At 37.8% G+C, this 15523-nt stretch overlaps 1 protein-coding gene across 1 annotated transcript in view; it reads left to right on the forward strand.

The window, feature by feature from the left end:
* The window catches only part of PTPRZ1 (protein tyrosine phosphatase, receptor type Z1), a 160473-nt gene that overhangs the window by 117977 nt on the left and 26973 nt on the right, over positions 1 to 15523 (forward strand). Inside the window, exons 14-18 of the mRNA XM_014525270.1 lie at positions 5537 to 5628; positions 10838 to 10923; positions 13185 to 13205; positions 13361 to 13457; positions 15111 to 15193. Coding sequence (XP_014380756.1) covers positions 5537 to 5628; positions 10838 to 10923; positions 13185 to 13205; positions 13361 to 13457; positions 15111 to 15193 — 379 coding nt within the window. The remainder of the gene's footprint in view (positions 1 to 5536; positions 5629 to 10837; positions 10924 to 13184; positions 13206 to 13360; positions 13458 to 15110; positions 15194 to 15523) is intronic.

Raw genomic sequence — 15523 nt, forward strand, 5'->3', positions numbered from 1 at the left:
AGAGAACTTCCCCATCTCCTCAGTTCTGCTGCTGCCTATGCAGTCCACATACCAGTCCACTCCCATTCCCTGCCTGTGCCTGGGGGGAGCCAGAAGCTGAGCAGTACTGGTAGTGAGGGGAGCCACAAGTGGGTAAGCAGTGCCAGGGTGGGGAGGGGGGGTGGCTTCCCCTGGTCCCAGCACTGCTCAGCTCCCCCCAAGCATGGGGGGCTGAGGTGAGGGGACAAAAAAGCTCTCTGTCCCTGGCCCAGTGCTGCAGGGAGAGAGCTTCCCCATTCCCTCAGCAAGCAAAGTGAGGGGAAAGCTCAGGCCATGGGACATCACCCCAAGCCAGCACTGCCAAGCCAGGCTGTGATCCTGAGCTCCACACAGCTGGGAACTGTCCCCCACTCTGGGACAGCTACCCCAGCTCCCTTGAGCCCAAGCCTGACCCCTGTGCCCCTGCTGGCCCAGGGCTGGTACCAAGGGAGCCTGGAGCTCCCCCTGGTTGTTGCACAGGGGCAGAGCAGGACAGGGGGGTGGAAGCAGCTCTGGACTCAACTGCTTCCATAGGGAGCAATTTTGACCCCAATGCGGGCACATTCCCAGGCACAATTTACTATGCCTTATTTTAATGCACAGTAACTTTAGGGTGCATTAATTGCACATGTAGATGCACCCACAGTTAAATAGGTAGGCAGAGAGGACCTTTTACTAAGTTCAGAGACTAGTCTCCCTGGATATGTGTGGTTTCCCAACATTTGGGAGGATTTTCTTGTTAGAAATAGAAAAGGAGACACAGGAATTCAGTCTTCACAATAGAACTTCATCAGAAATTCTTGGATCTACTAACTGTGCTGATTTCTTGTTTGATGCTATGGGACAAAAATCCATTCTTGATGGCTTAGTCTTTTCTACCTTGGTTATCACTATTAAAAAAACCAACCTGGCAGCTAATGGATTGGAAAGATTATATGTACTCTTATAGAAGCTGTTTTAACAGATTTGAACAATGAACATTAACTTGCTAGGAGGAAGAAAACATCAGGTTGGAGGAAATATTTCAGATAAATTATCCAATTATCTGAGGAGGATAATGGCAAAAATAATAGGGGTATGAACAGTGATTAAAAGGCTAATAGGGGTTCTGCAGTTATAGTTAAAAAGTAAGAATAGCATAGTGGCACACTGATGTAAAGAAACAGCACTTATAATGATATAGAGAAAATGAAGCATAGCATTCATAGAGCTGTATTGTCCATTTACATTTCCTGTACAGATGCTGTAGTTTATCAAGCTGTCATCAAGTCTCCCATGAGTTGCATTAAGTTGATGGGTGAGGGGTGACCAATATAATGGGGTACAGCTCCCAGAAATTTTACTTATATTTTATACTTCCTTATCTTTCCTGTACTTCTGGAACGTAGCCAGTTAAAGATTGCTTATTACCCTATGTGAGGTTGAAACCTATTCCTTGAAAACGTTATCAGATAATTTGAAACAGAAATGAAAGCCCTTACTGATGAGATTTCAGTTTGCATGCTCAGATGTACTGGAAATGCATTTAACTTTGTAAGAACCACACATACCTGTTCAGGGAACAGAAATTTAACTGTACAGTTTAAATAAGCACAATTCAGTCACACTGTCCTAATTGGAAATGAAGGATGTCAGATAACAAATCAAAGAATACATAAAATATGAAAAATAAATTCTGACAAATAATACAGAGCAATGAATAATTCTGGGGAAAATACCAATCTACTACCAAATATTCCTTGGACAGGAGAGGACATGACATTATTGGACTAAAGGGCTAGATTGTACCAACAGACATAGCCCTGTGTGTGGATGTGTAAAGCTTGAGGCATGTTCCCTACTTGATGCTCACTTGCTTTGAGTTGGGGTTAGCAATTTGCAGTTGGTCTGTTGATGGAACAAGGTACACCACCGCTTACACCAGCTGAGCTGCACTGTGTACAGCATATTCAGGGTTAGAGGCCAGGCTCTGTCTACTTCCATGCAGCATCTGCTTATTCCTGCATGCTCAGGTTCAAGGTCTAGGAAACCTCACTCTGTGCCTTGCCGAGGTCTAGGAAATACTCGCTCTAAGGCCTTTATACTGCTGCCTAGTCCAAATCACAATCTTGCCCTAAACTGTTCAGACTGAAACCTTCACTCAGCTCTAGTTTTCTTGATGACAGTATAACGTAGTGCTGCTTATCCTGCACTATGGTTATAGCCTCTTTAATTAATGCAACATTTTTATACTGTCTCAGGTTTTGAGTGCTCTAAGAAGTACAGTTATGAATTACACAGTTTTAGGTTGGGGATCTAAATACTGTGATGAAAAGGTGTAAATTTAATAATCAGGTTATTGTTGATTGATGGAACCTTTGTCTGCAAGTTTAAAACACTCATCGCTTTTTTCATTAAAAATGAGTGATAATTAGCAAGAGGCGTTGTTATTAACACTTAGCTTAGTCATGAAGGATTTCACTGCTGATGCTGAGCAGATGGAATACTTATGATGATTCTTATTCTAGTTTAAGTAAGATGCTTAGAATTATCTCCCAGATGTGTTAATGTATAATTTACTTGACGCTATAGTCCACTTGTTAAAAGAAACAAAATATAATAGTCATTGTAGGAATAATTAACGTATACAGTAGTACTTTACTAGGGTGTTTTTAAGAACTCTTTTGAATATTACACAATCATTACACAAATAAAGTGTTTTTAAATTCAAGTCCCTTTGTGTAAAGATTGAATAAAGCCTTGTAAAGTTGCTGTGTAGACAATATGAAATCAGAACATTTGTAATCATCACTGCATCATCATTTATATATATATACACACACACACACACACACACACACACACACACACACACACACACACACGCTAAAAAAAAAAGCATGCCTCATTTAAATACACAGTGCCCTAAAAATTTGGAATATAATTTTAAGGAGTGGCTAATGACTTGGATTTTTGGAAGTCCTACTTGAGCCATTTTAGTCAAGTTTTATTTTGCAGAATACAATGAACACCAACCTGGCACTTAGGACCCATCTACCCAAGAGACTGCTATAATTGCACTGGTTCTCATACTCTCCAAATATACTTAGAGTTGGTGATTTAGATCAAAGCCATCTCAACCTTGGTCTCAGATTGCCCAGTATTACAAGACGGATAAAGAATTTCATTATAGCCATTGTGAGGGTACTAGCATTTGATTAAAAACCATTTACTGGTTAGAAGGGGAACTGAGATTTATATTTGTTTCTGTAAGTATCAGGATCTAAGTATGTTTTTTTTTTATTTGGAATCAAAATAAAGTATAATAAAGTGAAGACCCGCTAGACTCTTAGGTTTGAAAACCAAGGCTTTTGAAAATATGTCTTCAAGAAATTCTTAGTTCAAATAATTTTTTATTAAAACTCCTGTGATCCATGTTCATGGTGTTCAAGAGAATGCTAATATTCATATTAGCTGTCTTTTATTCTGCAGAGTTGTATGTTCTTCAGTTTGTCATTACAGATAGGGTCCTATATAAGTTGATTCAGCACGAAGAGTTCTTGGTGATCCACTTAGGCTGTTGTCATAGTGGAGCAGGGAGGCTATTTCACAAATAAAGATCATCACGAAACTAGCAAAAAAGAATAGTCTGAAAATGAGGGAAAATATAAAGCATCAGGAGCTATGGAAGAATTTTGTTGAAATTAGAATAAATACGTTCACAAAAATGTTGGCTGAAGTAGAGCAGAAAGGGATGTAGTTAGCTGTATTAATCTAAAGTCAAGTAGAAGGCTGGGTAGATTTGCACGTCATAGACTAACCAAAGTCGATTATATATAGCACAAGTTTTCATGAGCTGAGGCACACTTCATCAGATGCTGTGAAAGGATGTGCACAAAGCAGTGTTATAAGAAGGCAAGTCAAAATGTAGGTAGAGAATCACAGAAAGTGAAACCTTAAAAGTAAAATTAACATGTTTGAAGTTACTGAGATAATGGGATAGGGAATTTATGGAGGGGTTTTGGAAATGAAACAATGGAGGGTGATAAATGAGGCAAATAGCTAATTGTGGTACAATAAATGGAATGAGGAAAGATGATAGATGTGATGAATGGTGAGGAAGTGGCATTTTTCCTCATAACTTTCACATAACCTAGGAGGAGAATCTGCTGTCTTCATCCTAACTTATTTGTTCTGCAGAAATCCATATCTTGATCTCCTGAAAACATTTTTCTGGTGGTGTTTTATAATATTGGATAGGATTGGGAGTGACTGAATCCAGGAAAACTGAGCGCTCTTGTTTCAAAATACAAAAGCTTGATATGACTATTTGATTATAACATCACATAGATTAATTATAAGGTGCATTTATTCTCTGCAAGTGTTATTAATTCAGAGAAACTATACAGAAGAAGAATTTAGGAAGCTAATAGCCACGAAAATGGCAAAAGACCATAGAACCATTTTAGCCAATAGCTTTCAGTGAAGGGAAGCACATAAATATAAAATGAAATTAGTATTTTCTCTGATACAGGTATCTCTTTCTAAATTTAGCCAGTTGTGAAAAATATTTCAAATAGATTAAATGACCCACAGCAAAGACTCTTATTAGCAGGTTTAATTATCTGGAGATTTTTTTAATTAAGGACAATGTGCAATGCTTAAAGCAGCAGTTGGTTATTTGGTCTCTTGAATAGCTTGCAGTGTGCTCTCACCAGATGCTACTCTTATTATCTTCACATCTGGAGTGTGGAATAGATGCAAGTAACAGCATGGGTCATAGTTAAGGTTGATTCCATTTGTATTCATCCTTAAACCTCTCTGCAACAGGGTTAGCATCTGCTGGAATCATAAACTCCCTTGCTTTCAGTTATCTGCATCATCATAACCTCCTCAGTTAAGAGACTCCTCTGTGCCATGGCTACATTATGAAGGAACTTTTTTCTCCTAAGGAGTATCATTTTGTCTTTTACACAGCATGTTGCCTTTTACTGCTTTTCAGTATCTGCTTTAAGAAAGATCTTTTCCTGTACTATCAGAAGTGTTTTTGAACATGATTCCAGTTCCATAATATCACAGTCCATAGAATACGAAAAAGAACAGTAGTTAACCATGTGAATTTGGATGAATGATTAGGACAATGGAGTTTCATTTCCCTTGAAAATGCTGTGCATCACCTACAATAGCTCCAGGTGCAGTCTTGTTCCCTCAACTTTCACCATGTTTGATGTCTGCTCTTTCTTCTGCATTTGGTACAGGTAAAAGAAAATGTTTACTCTGCTGAGTTAATCTTGACTGCTGTGGGGTCCTAGATTATAGGCATATTGTTGCTTATCACTGCAACGTGGTTGTATTTCTAATGAATATTTATATGATAGTAAATGTGTTTGATATTCCTCAGAATACATCTCAGAAAGTTGATTTTTGAGTTAATATTGTCAAAATTCTAGGATATCTCAGAGAAAAATTTGTTTCTTGTATTTATTCCTATGGGGTTTTTTTGTGTTTTGTTTTGTTTTGTTCTATTCTGCTTTTTAAGGAAATGCTTCCAGACCGCTCACTTTTATTTAGAAGATAACACATCACCTAGAGTGATATCGACTCCTCCTGCACCAGTCTTTCCAGTCTCAGGTAATTTATTTTGAAGTGTTTGGGGAATTATTGGTAGCTGTTAAAGAACTCTGACAAATATTGAAGTTTCTTTTATTAAATAGGAGTGTTTGGTACATGGGTCAATATGATAAACAGAGAACAAGGTTTTCCATTTCTCACAGAAAAATGGAGTAAACCACGGATTTTACCTTTTACTGGAGGCAAAGGCAGATTTCTCATTTTACCAGAGAAATCCACAGATTTTCAGTTTTGCAATGAGCTCCCTGCAGACTGGCAGCGCTCCAGCCTGCAGTAGCCTGGCAGGGAGTGGGAAGAGCTCGATCAGGCAAGTAGCACATGGCCTCAGGCAGCCTGGAGAGCAGCTCCCACAGGTAAATGGTGGGGATTGAGGCCCGCATAGGGAGGAAGGGAGGGAGTTGAACAAAGCTGGGGCTGGGGCTACTGGCCAGCTGGGCCCCCATGGCAGCCACGCAGGCGAGGGACACCTCACCGGGGCAGCGCAGAGCTTACAGCAGCAGGCAGCTTCCCGCGCAGCTCCACTGTTCTTTGCAGCCTGGAGTCGCACCCGCCAGGCTGGAAAAGTGCCAGGGGAGGGCAGCAGGGTGGGAGCCCACAGCAAGGAGCACGCAGCCCCTGCCCCACACACATCTGGGGGACACGAGTGTGGGCACATGTGGGGGGCCTTCAGGAGTGCACACCATGGCAGGGAGCAGCCCTCCCACTCCGTCTGAGCAAGTAGCAGTGGGGAGAAGCCAGGCTCTGCTCCACTGTAGCAACCAGGGGCAGGGGGCTGTGGACTGCCTTGTTCCAGTATGACACTGGCCCCATAGCCCTGCCAGGTGGGAGCCCCCTCCAGCAGGGCTGGGGGAGCAGGAGGTGTGGGTGAGAGTGAGGGGCACCTCAGAAAATTTTCATTTTTTTAGCAGGGAAAACCAGGATCCCTGATGATAAATAAGAATTCCTTATGTATGGTCTGAGACATAAGCCATTGTTTAATTCACTTTTAAGGCATGTATGAATTTGGCATTGCACCCATTTCCATTCAGTGGAGTCATCTGTGCTTGTAAAGAGGCTTTATCCATAAAAAAGGCAGACTGTAGTACTGCTACTCCTCTTCAGGATGTTGTATCTGAGCGAAGCACTTCTAACTTACAGCCAGAGGCTGCCTCAGGAGGTTTCTGCATTATTGTATCTTTACACCTTCTAGTAAGCCTCTCCCTACAACCTGCACTGCCCTGAATATACAGCTTACGACTCCCAGTGGAGTAGGGTGATGCATAGAAGTATATATAGTTACATCTTCCTCCTTTCAATAAGTCTGCCACCTGTTGGGGACCCAAAGTCTTGGTTCAATCCTCAGTTGCAATGTTTACCAGAGTTGTCTGTTTTTCTGTCTCGCTTATCTTCAGATAAAAGGTATTTTAAACAATCTAAATGCAAAGTGGTATTAAATTCTATTTTTATCCCTACTACATTTATTTGAGTTACATTCTCCCAACAGACACCAAGAGAGAACAGTATCCTTTCCCTCCCTCGTTCTTCCCTAGTAAGAGAGGGGAGTATTCTTTCTTTACATAAGGGGTACTGACAGCAGTAGCTTTTTGTTGCTAGGGGAGAGAGGAGAGGTAGGCCATGGACAGGCATTTATTTCTACCACCGCAAATTTCCCAAATTCCTGGGAAATTAGCAGTGGTAAAAATCTTCCCAAGAGAGGGAGCATACATGTATTCTAGTCTGTAGATGCCTCTTTGCTTCCACTATCTTCTCCATATGGGGAGAGTAGTGATAGCTGACCTTCTTCTGAGGATGGGAGTACAGCTGTGGGGAAATGCCCCTGCATCTTTCCCAGTCTGGGGTCCTTCTGGTCTGGGGAGGGTGCAGGGAAAGCTGCAGCTGGACTTCTGTGCTCAGGAGAATACAGCTGCTGCTGCTCTCTGAATCTTCCCCAAACCAGGAAAGACCCAATTATGGAGGAGTTAAGCATACAGGTGTTCATTTTACCAGGAGAAGATCTCACATGAGAGACCTTCCAAGTGACTAAGTGGAAGACCTTTCTAATGCATAGGGCATGTTTCCTCTGCAAGAAATTGAATGAAAGCCTGTACACTGGAAGTTTCTGCCAGGAAAGCAACAATTTTCCCCGTGGAAATATAATGCCTGTACATGTGTTTAGATGCAGCTGACTCTAACTGTGCAAGTCATACCCCTCCCAGCTGAAGTCCCTCCTCATCGTACCCATAAATGAGAAAGGAGTTTATACTACCTGGCAAGGGAAGCTTATGGCTCTGCATAAGGCAGCAAATTCTGCAACATGTGGTCATGGCATACAGGATCCAGCATATTACCTTGAATTAAAATGAATAAAGCCTTCATCAGAAATCTGTAAGCTAAAAACTCTTCCACATTTACAGAAAAAGATATAATACCTTATTTCACAAGTACTGCCATTGTAAACAAGGTCGGTCCAGTTTGGTCATGGAACTTAGGCAAAATTTAAGATTCTAAATTTCAAAGAACAGTCTTTGAAGCCACAAATCAGCCCCAAATTCCTTAGCTGCATACATGGAACTTTTGCACATGTGCAAAAATTGTTCAGTACACTCAGTATAATCATGCCCAACTTGCATCAAAAGCACTGCATCACAAAAAATGACAATTTTGGCAGTGTCCACCTTTAGTCGAATAGCCTAGTGCATAGAACAAAAAAGGAAGTCTGCAATGGTAGCTATTATTGCAGTTATAACTATAAATGCAAATACACTCAGTAGATCTTTATTGACATTCTTTATTTCTTCTGTAAATTTTCATTGGTACCAGAAATGTCTGGGATAAGCACTAGAGATCTGTAGCATGACTCAATGAGTCAGTGGCATGTGCCTAAGTAAGCAATGCTGGATTGTTAGGGTGGAGCTAAAACCAATTCCACCCTTTAGACAATGCCTATGGCATCTGTCAGCCATTGATATACTTCCATAGTTCCAGTATAACTTTGTATTGTTCATTTAAAAAAAAAAACCCTATAATCTTTGTGTCTCCAAGGCCCCTCCCAGTTTTACCTGCCTCCCTTCCCACCACAGATGTTCCCACCACAGACATATTATTGTTCACATACATTTAAATCAACCTGGGGGGGAGAATTTGATGCAGAGGAAAAGGGCCTAAGCTGCTTCCCAGAATTATTTTCTGTAAGATCAAGAGGTTGTAGTACTCAGGAAATGCTTAATATATTTGTTTATATACCAGATAGAAGAGATTTGTATAGCATTTAAACATCTTGTTACCATTTCAAATCAAACTCTTTTTCTTCTGCATACTCCCTGGTAATGGTTATAAACTTACAACATTTTAGAACAGGACTTGATCCTGTACTGATTAAAGTCAATGGGAATTTTACTGATTTTGTTCATGAGTAAGAATCAGACCCAACAGGAAGGATGCTTAAGCCATTTTATATATTTTGGTGTGGATTATAGTGCTTGTTTCTATGATCTTAGCTCATTAAATGACATATTTCATGCCAGGATCCTTCTTCTAGGTGTGAAGGTGGCATTACACATTTGTGCTGTTTTTCTTAGGTTTGACTGGCTAATTCAATTTTAGTATTCATGTCCATTCGTGTAAAAGAGAGAACAGATGGATCTCAATACAAATCAACAAATTCTGGGTAACTGAAGCCTAAAAATATTAGGTGGTTAAATGATGAACATCTGTTGATGTAAATAACTGTTCCTTGTTCAACGCTTCTGATGTTTCCTTGTCGTATAAAACAGTTATGAAATTCAACATTGTGAAATAATAATGTTTAATCCCTGAAAAGGGGAAAAAAAATCTTTCTTCTCTAGAGCCAAAACTACTTAAGATAATATGTATGGCCTTTTAACAACTAATTAACAGAACAGATGACTTTGTTTGCATAGCATAAGAATTCTTGGAGATCTACAGACTAAAAGACCTGAAGGTTTTTTATATGATCCTTAATGAATATTCTGTACACAAGTATTTTCTATATTTATGTATAATAGAAAGATGTCCTGAAATATAAACATCAACCTGAAAATTTACTATCGATTCTTCACATTTCTGTATTAAGAGAATCAAAAGCGTGTAAATATTTTAATTTTGCTATCCAAAAAGTCTTTCCTTATGTGTGTAATTCCTGTTAATGTTGATTTGATGAGAAGTGCCTTTGAGAAAATATCTGGAGTTAAGAATTGATTTATCCAGCCCAATTCTGAGAGTTTACAGATGGTTAACATTTCTCAGGATCAGGCACAAAAATTATTACAGCCACAAAAACTAGTATATGTACAACAAATAGAGAAAAAATAATTTCAAGAATAACTCATTCCAGAAGTGAACGAGATAGAAAAGTTTTTATCTTTCTTTGACTTTGGAGCAGACACATGTATCACTTAAAGCCATGATATTGCATGAACTTAAATTACTTTCCCAGCATTGAGCCCATATGACTAGACCAGGGGTGGGCAAAATGCGGCCTGGGGACCAGATGCGGCCCGCCAGGCTATTCTATCTGGCCCACGGGCCCCCTAAAAAATTTAGAAAATTAATATTTATCTGCCCCTGGCTGCCTATCATGCAGCCCTCGATGGCTTGCCATAACTCAGTAAGCGGCTCTCCGTGCAAAATAATTGCCCACCCCTGGACTAGACTGTGTTGTTTAATAGGGCCCCACACACCCAATGTAGTACCAGGCAACTCAAAGTATTTTGGCTGTGGTACCTAATCTCCCTTTTTTTGGTCTTTGCCAGAATTACCAAAGAGCTCAAGCTCTACTCCTTCCTCACTTCGAACACGCTCCAGCAAGTTGCTAAAATTCTCCATTCACTTTGGTTTTGGTGGGAGTTCATAATGTTCTTCAGTTCACAGGGTACATTCAACATCTTGCCAGATCTGTTCCTTAATTGGGAACATATGATGGCTAGGCAGAGGTGAGGCAGAAATGGAGTCCTGTCAAAGTTGGAGGGAGAGGATGGATCCCCTACATGCCTCATTTCACAATAGACTTTTAAATATGCATCATTAAGCATAATTTAAATAGTGTTAAAGGGCCATTATGATTTTTAAAGAATTACAAATCTCAAAAGTTCCTGCACATATTTTATTGTGGAATGTTACATAAATATGCTTAAATATGACACACTTTTTGTATTGCTCCATCTTTTTATACCTTACCAATTTGTTTTGTTTGTTTTTTCTTACCACTAAGATGATGTTGGAGCAATTCCAATAAAACATTTTCCAAAACACGTTGCAGATTTACATGCAAGTAATGGTTTTACTGAAGAATTTGAGGTATGGTTCTATAATATCTTTTTTTTTTAATAAAGCTACAAATAATGTCAGAACACAATGTATTTGAAAGCAAAGAATTAAATACTCTATCCTCATTGTGGAACCAGTACTAAAAATGCTTGTGGATGTGAGTACCTTGAACCTGATAAGATTACTAATATACATACAGCCCTCCGTGTATATATATATATACATATACACTTACTGTTAGCAGCATTGGGGTCCAAACAAGAATTCTGGCTCAGCTGAGCTACTACTGAAAGACTATCCAAATAGAATAGTAAAATTACACACTGCAATTTGTCAGATATACATTTTTTTAAATGTTTTTCAATAATAAAACCAGTTAAACTTGCAGATACTTGCCAGGCTTATTCAAAACTTTTATACAAAAAATTGTAAATTGCTATATCTTCCTAGAGTTCTGATTACCAAGTGAAATAATACATATATGAGAGTAAGAATCTTAGACTTATTATATTATTGTATAATATTATGTGTTTCTCAAAATTGGCACAATTGATTTCATCCTACAATTAATTCATTTTGCCCTTTGTAACTAGTGAATTTCAGTGTAAATTAAAATACTCATATGTAGATCATTAAAAGGCTTTTGATAAACATTTTTATTTTATCATGTAATGTATTTGCATAATTTATTAACATATTTGTCAAGCTAATTTATAAAATAAGAATCAACAGTTCTATTTTTATATTCAAAGATTTATTGTTAAATCTTCTAGATGCACTCCAAAATAAATAAATTGCGGAGGCATATTTAAGATTGGTAATTAAATCATTTTTATTAATTTTAAACACTCAACATTTTATAGTTGCAATTTAAAAAAACAAAACAAAAAACAACCCTAGAATTGAGGAAACTTGTCCAGATTGTTTCATTTTGTTTCTCAGTCCATTCTCAATTTAGGCCAGAAATTCTTCTACGTTCACCTACCCTACTCTTAAACATTTCCTTCATGGACAGAAATCTTAAAACTCAACCTATATGGCCTACAGACATTCTCCCATTAATTCTCAGACAAATACATCAGTATCCCACCATAAATAGAAATCCAGTGTACAAAGCATACCCTTTACTCTCAATTTCCCATTGTGGTACAGACTGCACATTATTCAAAATATATTGTTCAAAATCAATTTTATTCATGGTGTCGTTGTGCCTAACAGGGGGAACCCAAGCTCCCTATCCGTCACCTAAAGTCCTTGCTTGGTCTGTAAACTGCCCCAGAATAGCTGCCGTCAGTTTTCTCTCTACCCCTGCAGTATTTACAAAACATGCAAGACTGAACTGAAGTTGTAGTCTTTGCAGAGCTGTCAGAACTATTATTCCAATAGTTTTACTTCTATTATTATAAAACAAATTATATTTCAAAACCTAATTTAGCAGGTTAATAACCTTTAACTGTGACTAGCAACCTTTCCTTGTATTCTTTTTTTATCTTAAAAAACTGGAAAGGAAGATATTTTGGCTCTAGGATGAGTCCCTGAACAGTTCAAGAAACATAATTATCATTTGTTTAGACCACAGAAATATAGTTCCTGCTTAACAGTGCAATTTTAGAGGAGCTTGAGCTTTCTCTTGAAATTAAGGACTCCATCAAATAAAAACTGAGTTAATACTGTCAAGATTTTGTACAATCTTATGGCTTTTGCCCTTGATTGTGGAACCATTAAGCAGTCCTTATTAATCCACTGAATGTAGTACAACAGCTTCTGTGAATAAGGGTTACAGTATCAGGCCTTAATATACCAGAATATTATCACATGAACATATACAAAGTGAATACAGCCCTTCTCCAATGGAAGTTTTAAAATTTACTTCAATAAAAGCATGAGAATTCTTGTGTATCATTTATTTCTTATTTTGATAAGAAAGAAATAAAAATTTAACCCAGTTATATGGACCAAGAACTAATGACTTGATCCTGTGAACCTTTATGAACCTACAAATATTTATTGAACATGAAGAGATTACTAATGTGCATAAGTGCTCTCAGGCCTATGGCCTAAGTTAAGTCAGTCGTTATCATGAAAACTATTATTCAGAATTGTTCATTTCTTTTCCTTGCATGTATTACGTCAAAAATATTCAGCTTTATTGCAGTATTGTAAACATATGTATTGCATGACCATAATTGTTTTCCATTATAATTGTAATGTGTATAAGCACTTTTATCCATTTGTTGTGTGCTGTGGAATTTGATTTTTTTTTACTTTTTTTGCATTCATTCCCTCATTAGACACTTAAAGAGTTTTACCAGGTAAGAAATTATTTCACTACACTTTTTTAGAAAAGTAGTAGTTGGTAATATAATTTGGTATACGGTTGTGGGGTTTTTTTATTTTAACTCCTATTGTAAGACTTTATTTCTGAGCTATTATTTATTCAAATAGCACATGCACACTTTCTTTTCAGGAAATCCAGAGCTGTACCATAGATCTAGGTATTACTTCAGACAGCTCTAATCACCCAGACAACAAGAATAAGAATCGATACATAAATATTGTTGCCTGTAAGTAAACACATACACTTGGTGTTGTATCTTAGAGGTCAGTGTGGAAAATTGTAGACTTATGTGTTATCACAGGAAAATATTCATGTTGATCTGAAAAATAGGGCTCCTATTAAGGCAAAATGTTCTGTGAGAAGCAAAATAGCTTTTCATATCTTGTTAAGTTATTTCTCTGAAATTCTGCTTCCATAACGAAATAGCATTTGCTATTGAGGCCTATTTAGGCTTTTGTGACAAGCCAAAAAAGGATGGCAGACTTCATTATAATGCCAAGGAAGCTCTGTTTTGATTACCAAAGTTAATCCATCTTTGAGCTGGAATAAGGATGATTTATCCTCTTTAGGAGGCTGCAGAATCCCAGGATCTGTATTTGCTGAACATATATAAGTATAGGTCCACAGTTTTCAGGTTGTATTGTGCCCAGTCTCATTAATAAATCAACTTCAGTAATAAATCAGTTTCATTACCTAGAACAAATGTTTCAATTGCTTTTCCTCTCTCCACCATCCCAGTAATTTTTAGCTAAAGTGTCTTTATTTCTCTTTCTCAATCTTTTTTTGAAGTCAGTGCCTCTAGCTTCCTGATCATTTATGTGGCTTATTTTTTTCTGAACTGTCTGCATTTTATCAATAATTTCTGGTAACAAATGAGGAATGTCCTGCATTTGAAAGCTTGCCTAATTTGATCCCAACTACATAGTTGGTCTGATAAAAGATATCACCCTAGGAAATGGTTGTCTATTGCAGAATTACATAAGTATTCTCGGAGTAGTTGTCACAGAACTTTATTGATAAAAGGACAAATTCAGCACATCTGGCAAATGAACGTGAACATTATATCTTCAGTACCAAGGATGCTCACTATATTCCACTGGGATTTCACCATGATGGAAAGGCAGTTAGCAATTTGCATCTGATACTTTATAGGAGTACTACCAATGTGGTTTTGGTCATTTTCTGGAAGGTTTTTAGAGATCATGCATAGCAGTAAAACTTTCCAGAGCAGTTCATGTTTTGAGGATATTGGCTGCCTATATGTCCCAAACGCAGGACAGGTTGTGGCCACTCAGTGCAGCCAGTTACCCCAGAGACTTGCTATAGAACCCCAGTTTATGCCCACAAAGGTTATTGTAAACTGAGTCACATCTGACCTAAAAACTTTGTTTACGGCCTCTAATGAAGAGTGATCTATGTAACCTGCCCAAACTGCCACTGCTGCTGTTATTATTATTTGCTACTGCTTTTGTATCTCACTACAAATTCATGGCAAGGTCTTTATTGATTATCATATTTACATCATCCATAGCGGGATAATGATATTTTTCATAGGAACCTTATCTTTCTATCAGTTGTACGTACACATTTTCCATTCACTTAAAAACGGAATTGCACATATATAACTGACACAGTGATCATCTTTTCCTCACCCCTTAAATAGGCTTCTTACTATTTTTGAAATCCAGCTCCTGCTGTGTATTAGCTTATATTTTTCCAAACTGAAATTTTCAATCTGATTCTCTGTAGTCATCACTGTACTACCTATATAAATATGCTAATATTCAGTTTTCTTATTTAACTTTGAAAAGTTTCTTGCAGGAAAAGAACTGTGCTTTTTTAAATGCTGTGCTTATTTTATCTTTTGGTTTCACTGCAGATGATCACACTAGAGTTAAGCTAGCACAGCTTGCAGAAAAGGATGGAAAACTGACTGATTACATTAATGCCAACTATGTTGATGTAAGTGCATTTATTTATCATTCTGTCCATATATTTCTGAGATGGCTGAGGTGCTGGACCATTCAGGTTTCATAAAATACATGAATTCTTAAATATTTGTAAATAAAAGGCCTTTAAACAGATCTTTAAGGATTTAACTCTAAACCCACAAAAGATGATATGCAGATAAATCTCTAATTCCATCTTGAACCCATCTTCTTGCATGTAGCTATTGTAGAGTCTTCAGAACAGTGGGGGATTTTATGTCTTATAAAGTTGTATAAAGTATCTCCACTCTCAATGGAGTGGAGTATTTTCAAGAATTTGCAAAAATTAGTATGTTATTTAATT

The sequence above is a fragment of the Alligator sinensis genome, unplaced genomic scaffold, assembly GCF_000455745.1.
Source record: "Alligator sinensis unplaced genomic scaffold, ASM45574v1 scaffold908_1, whole genome shotgun sequence".
NCBI lineage: Eukaryota > Metazoa > Chordata > Crocodylia > Alligatoridae > Alligator > Alligator sinensis.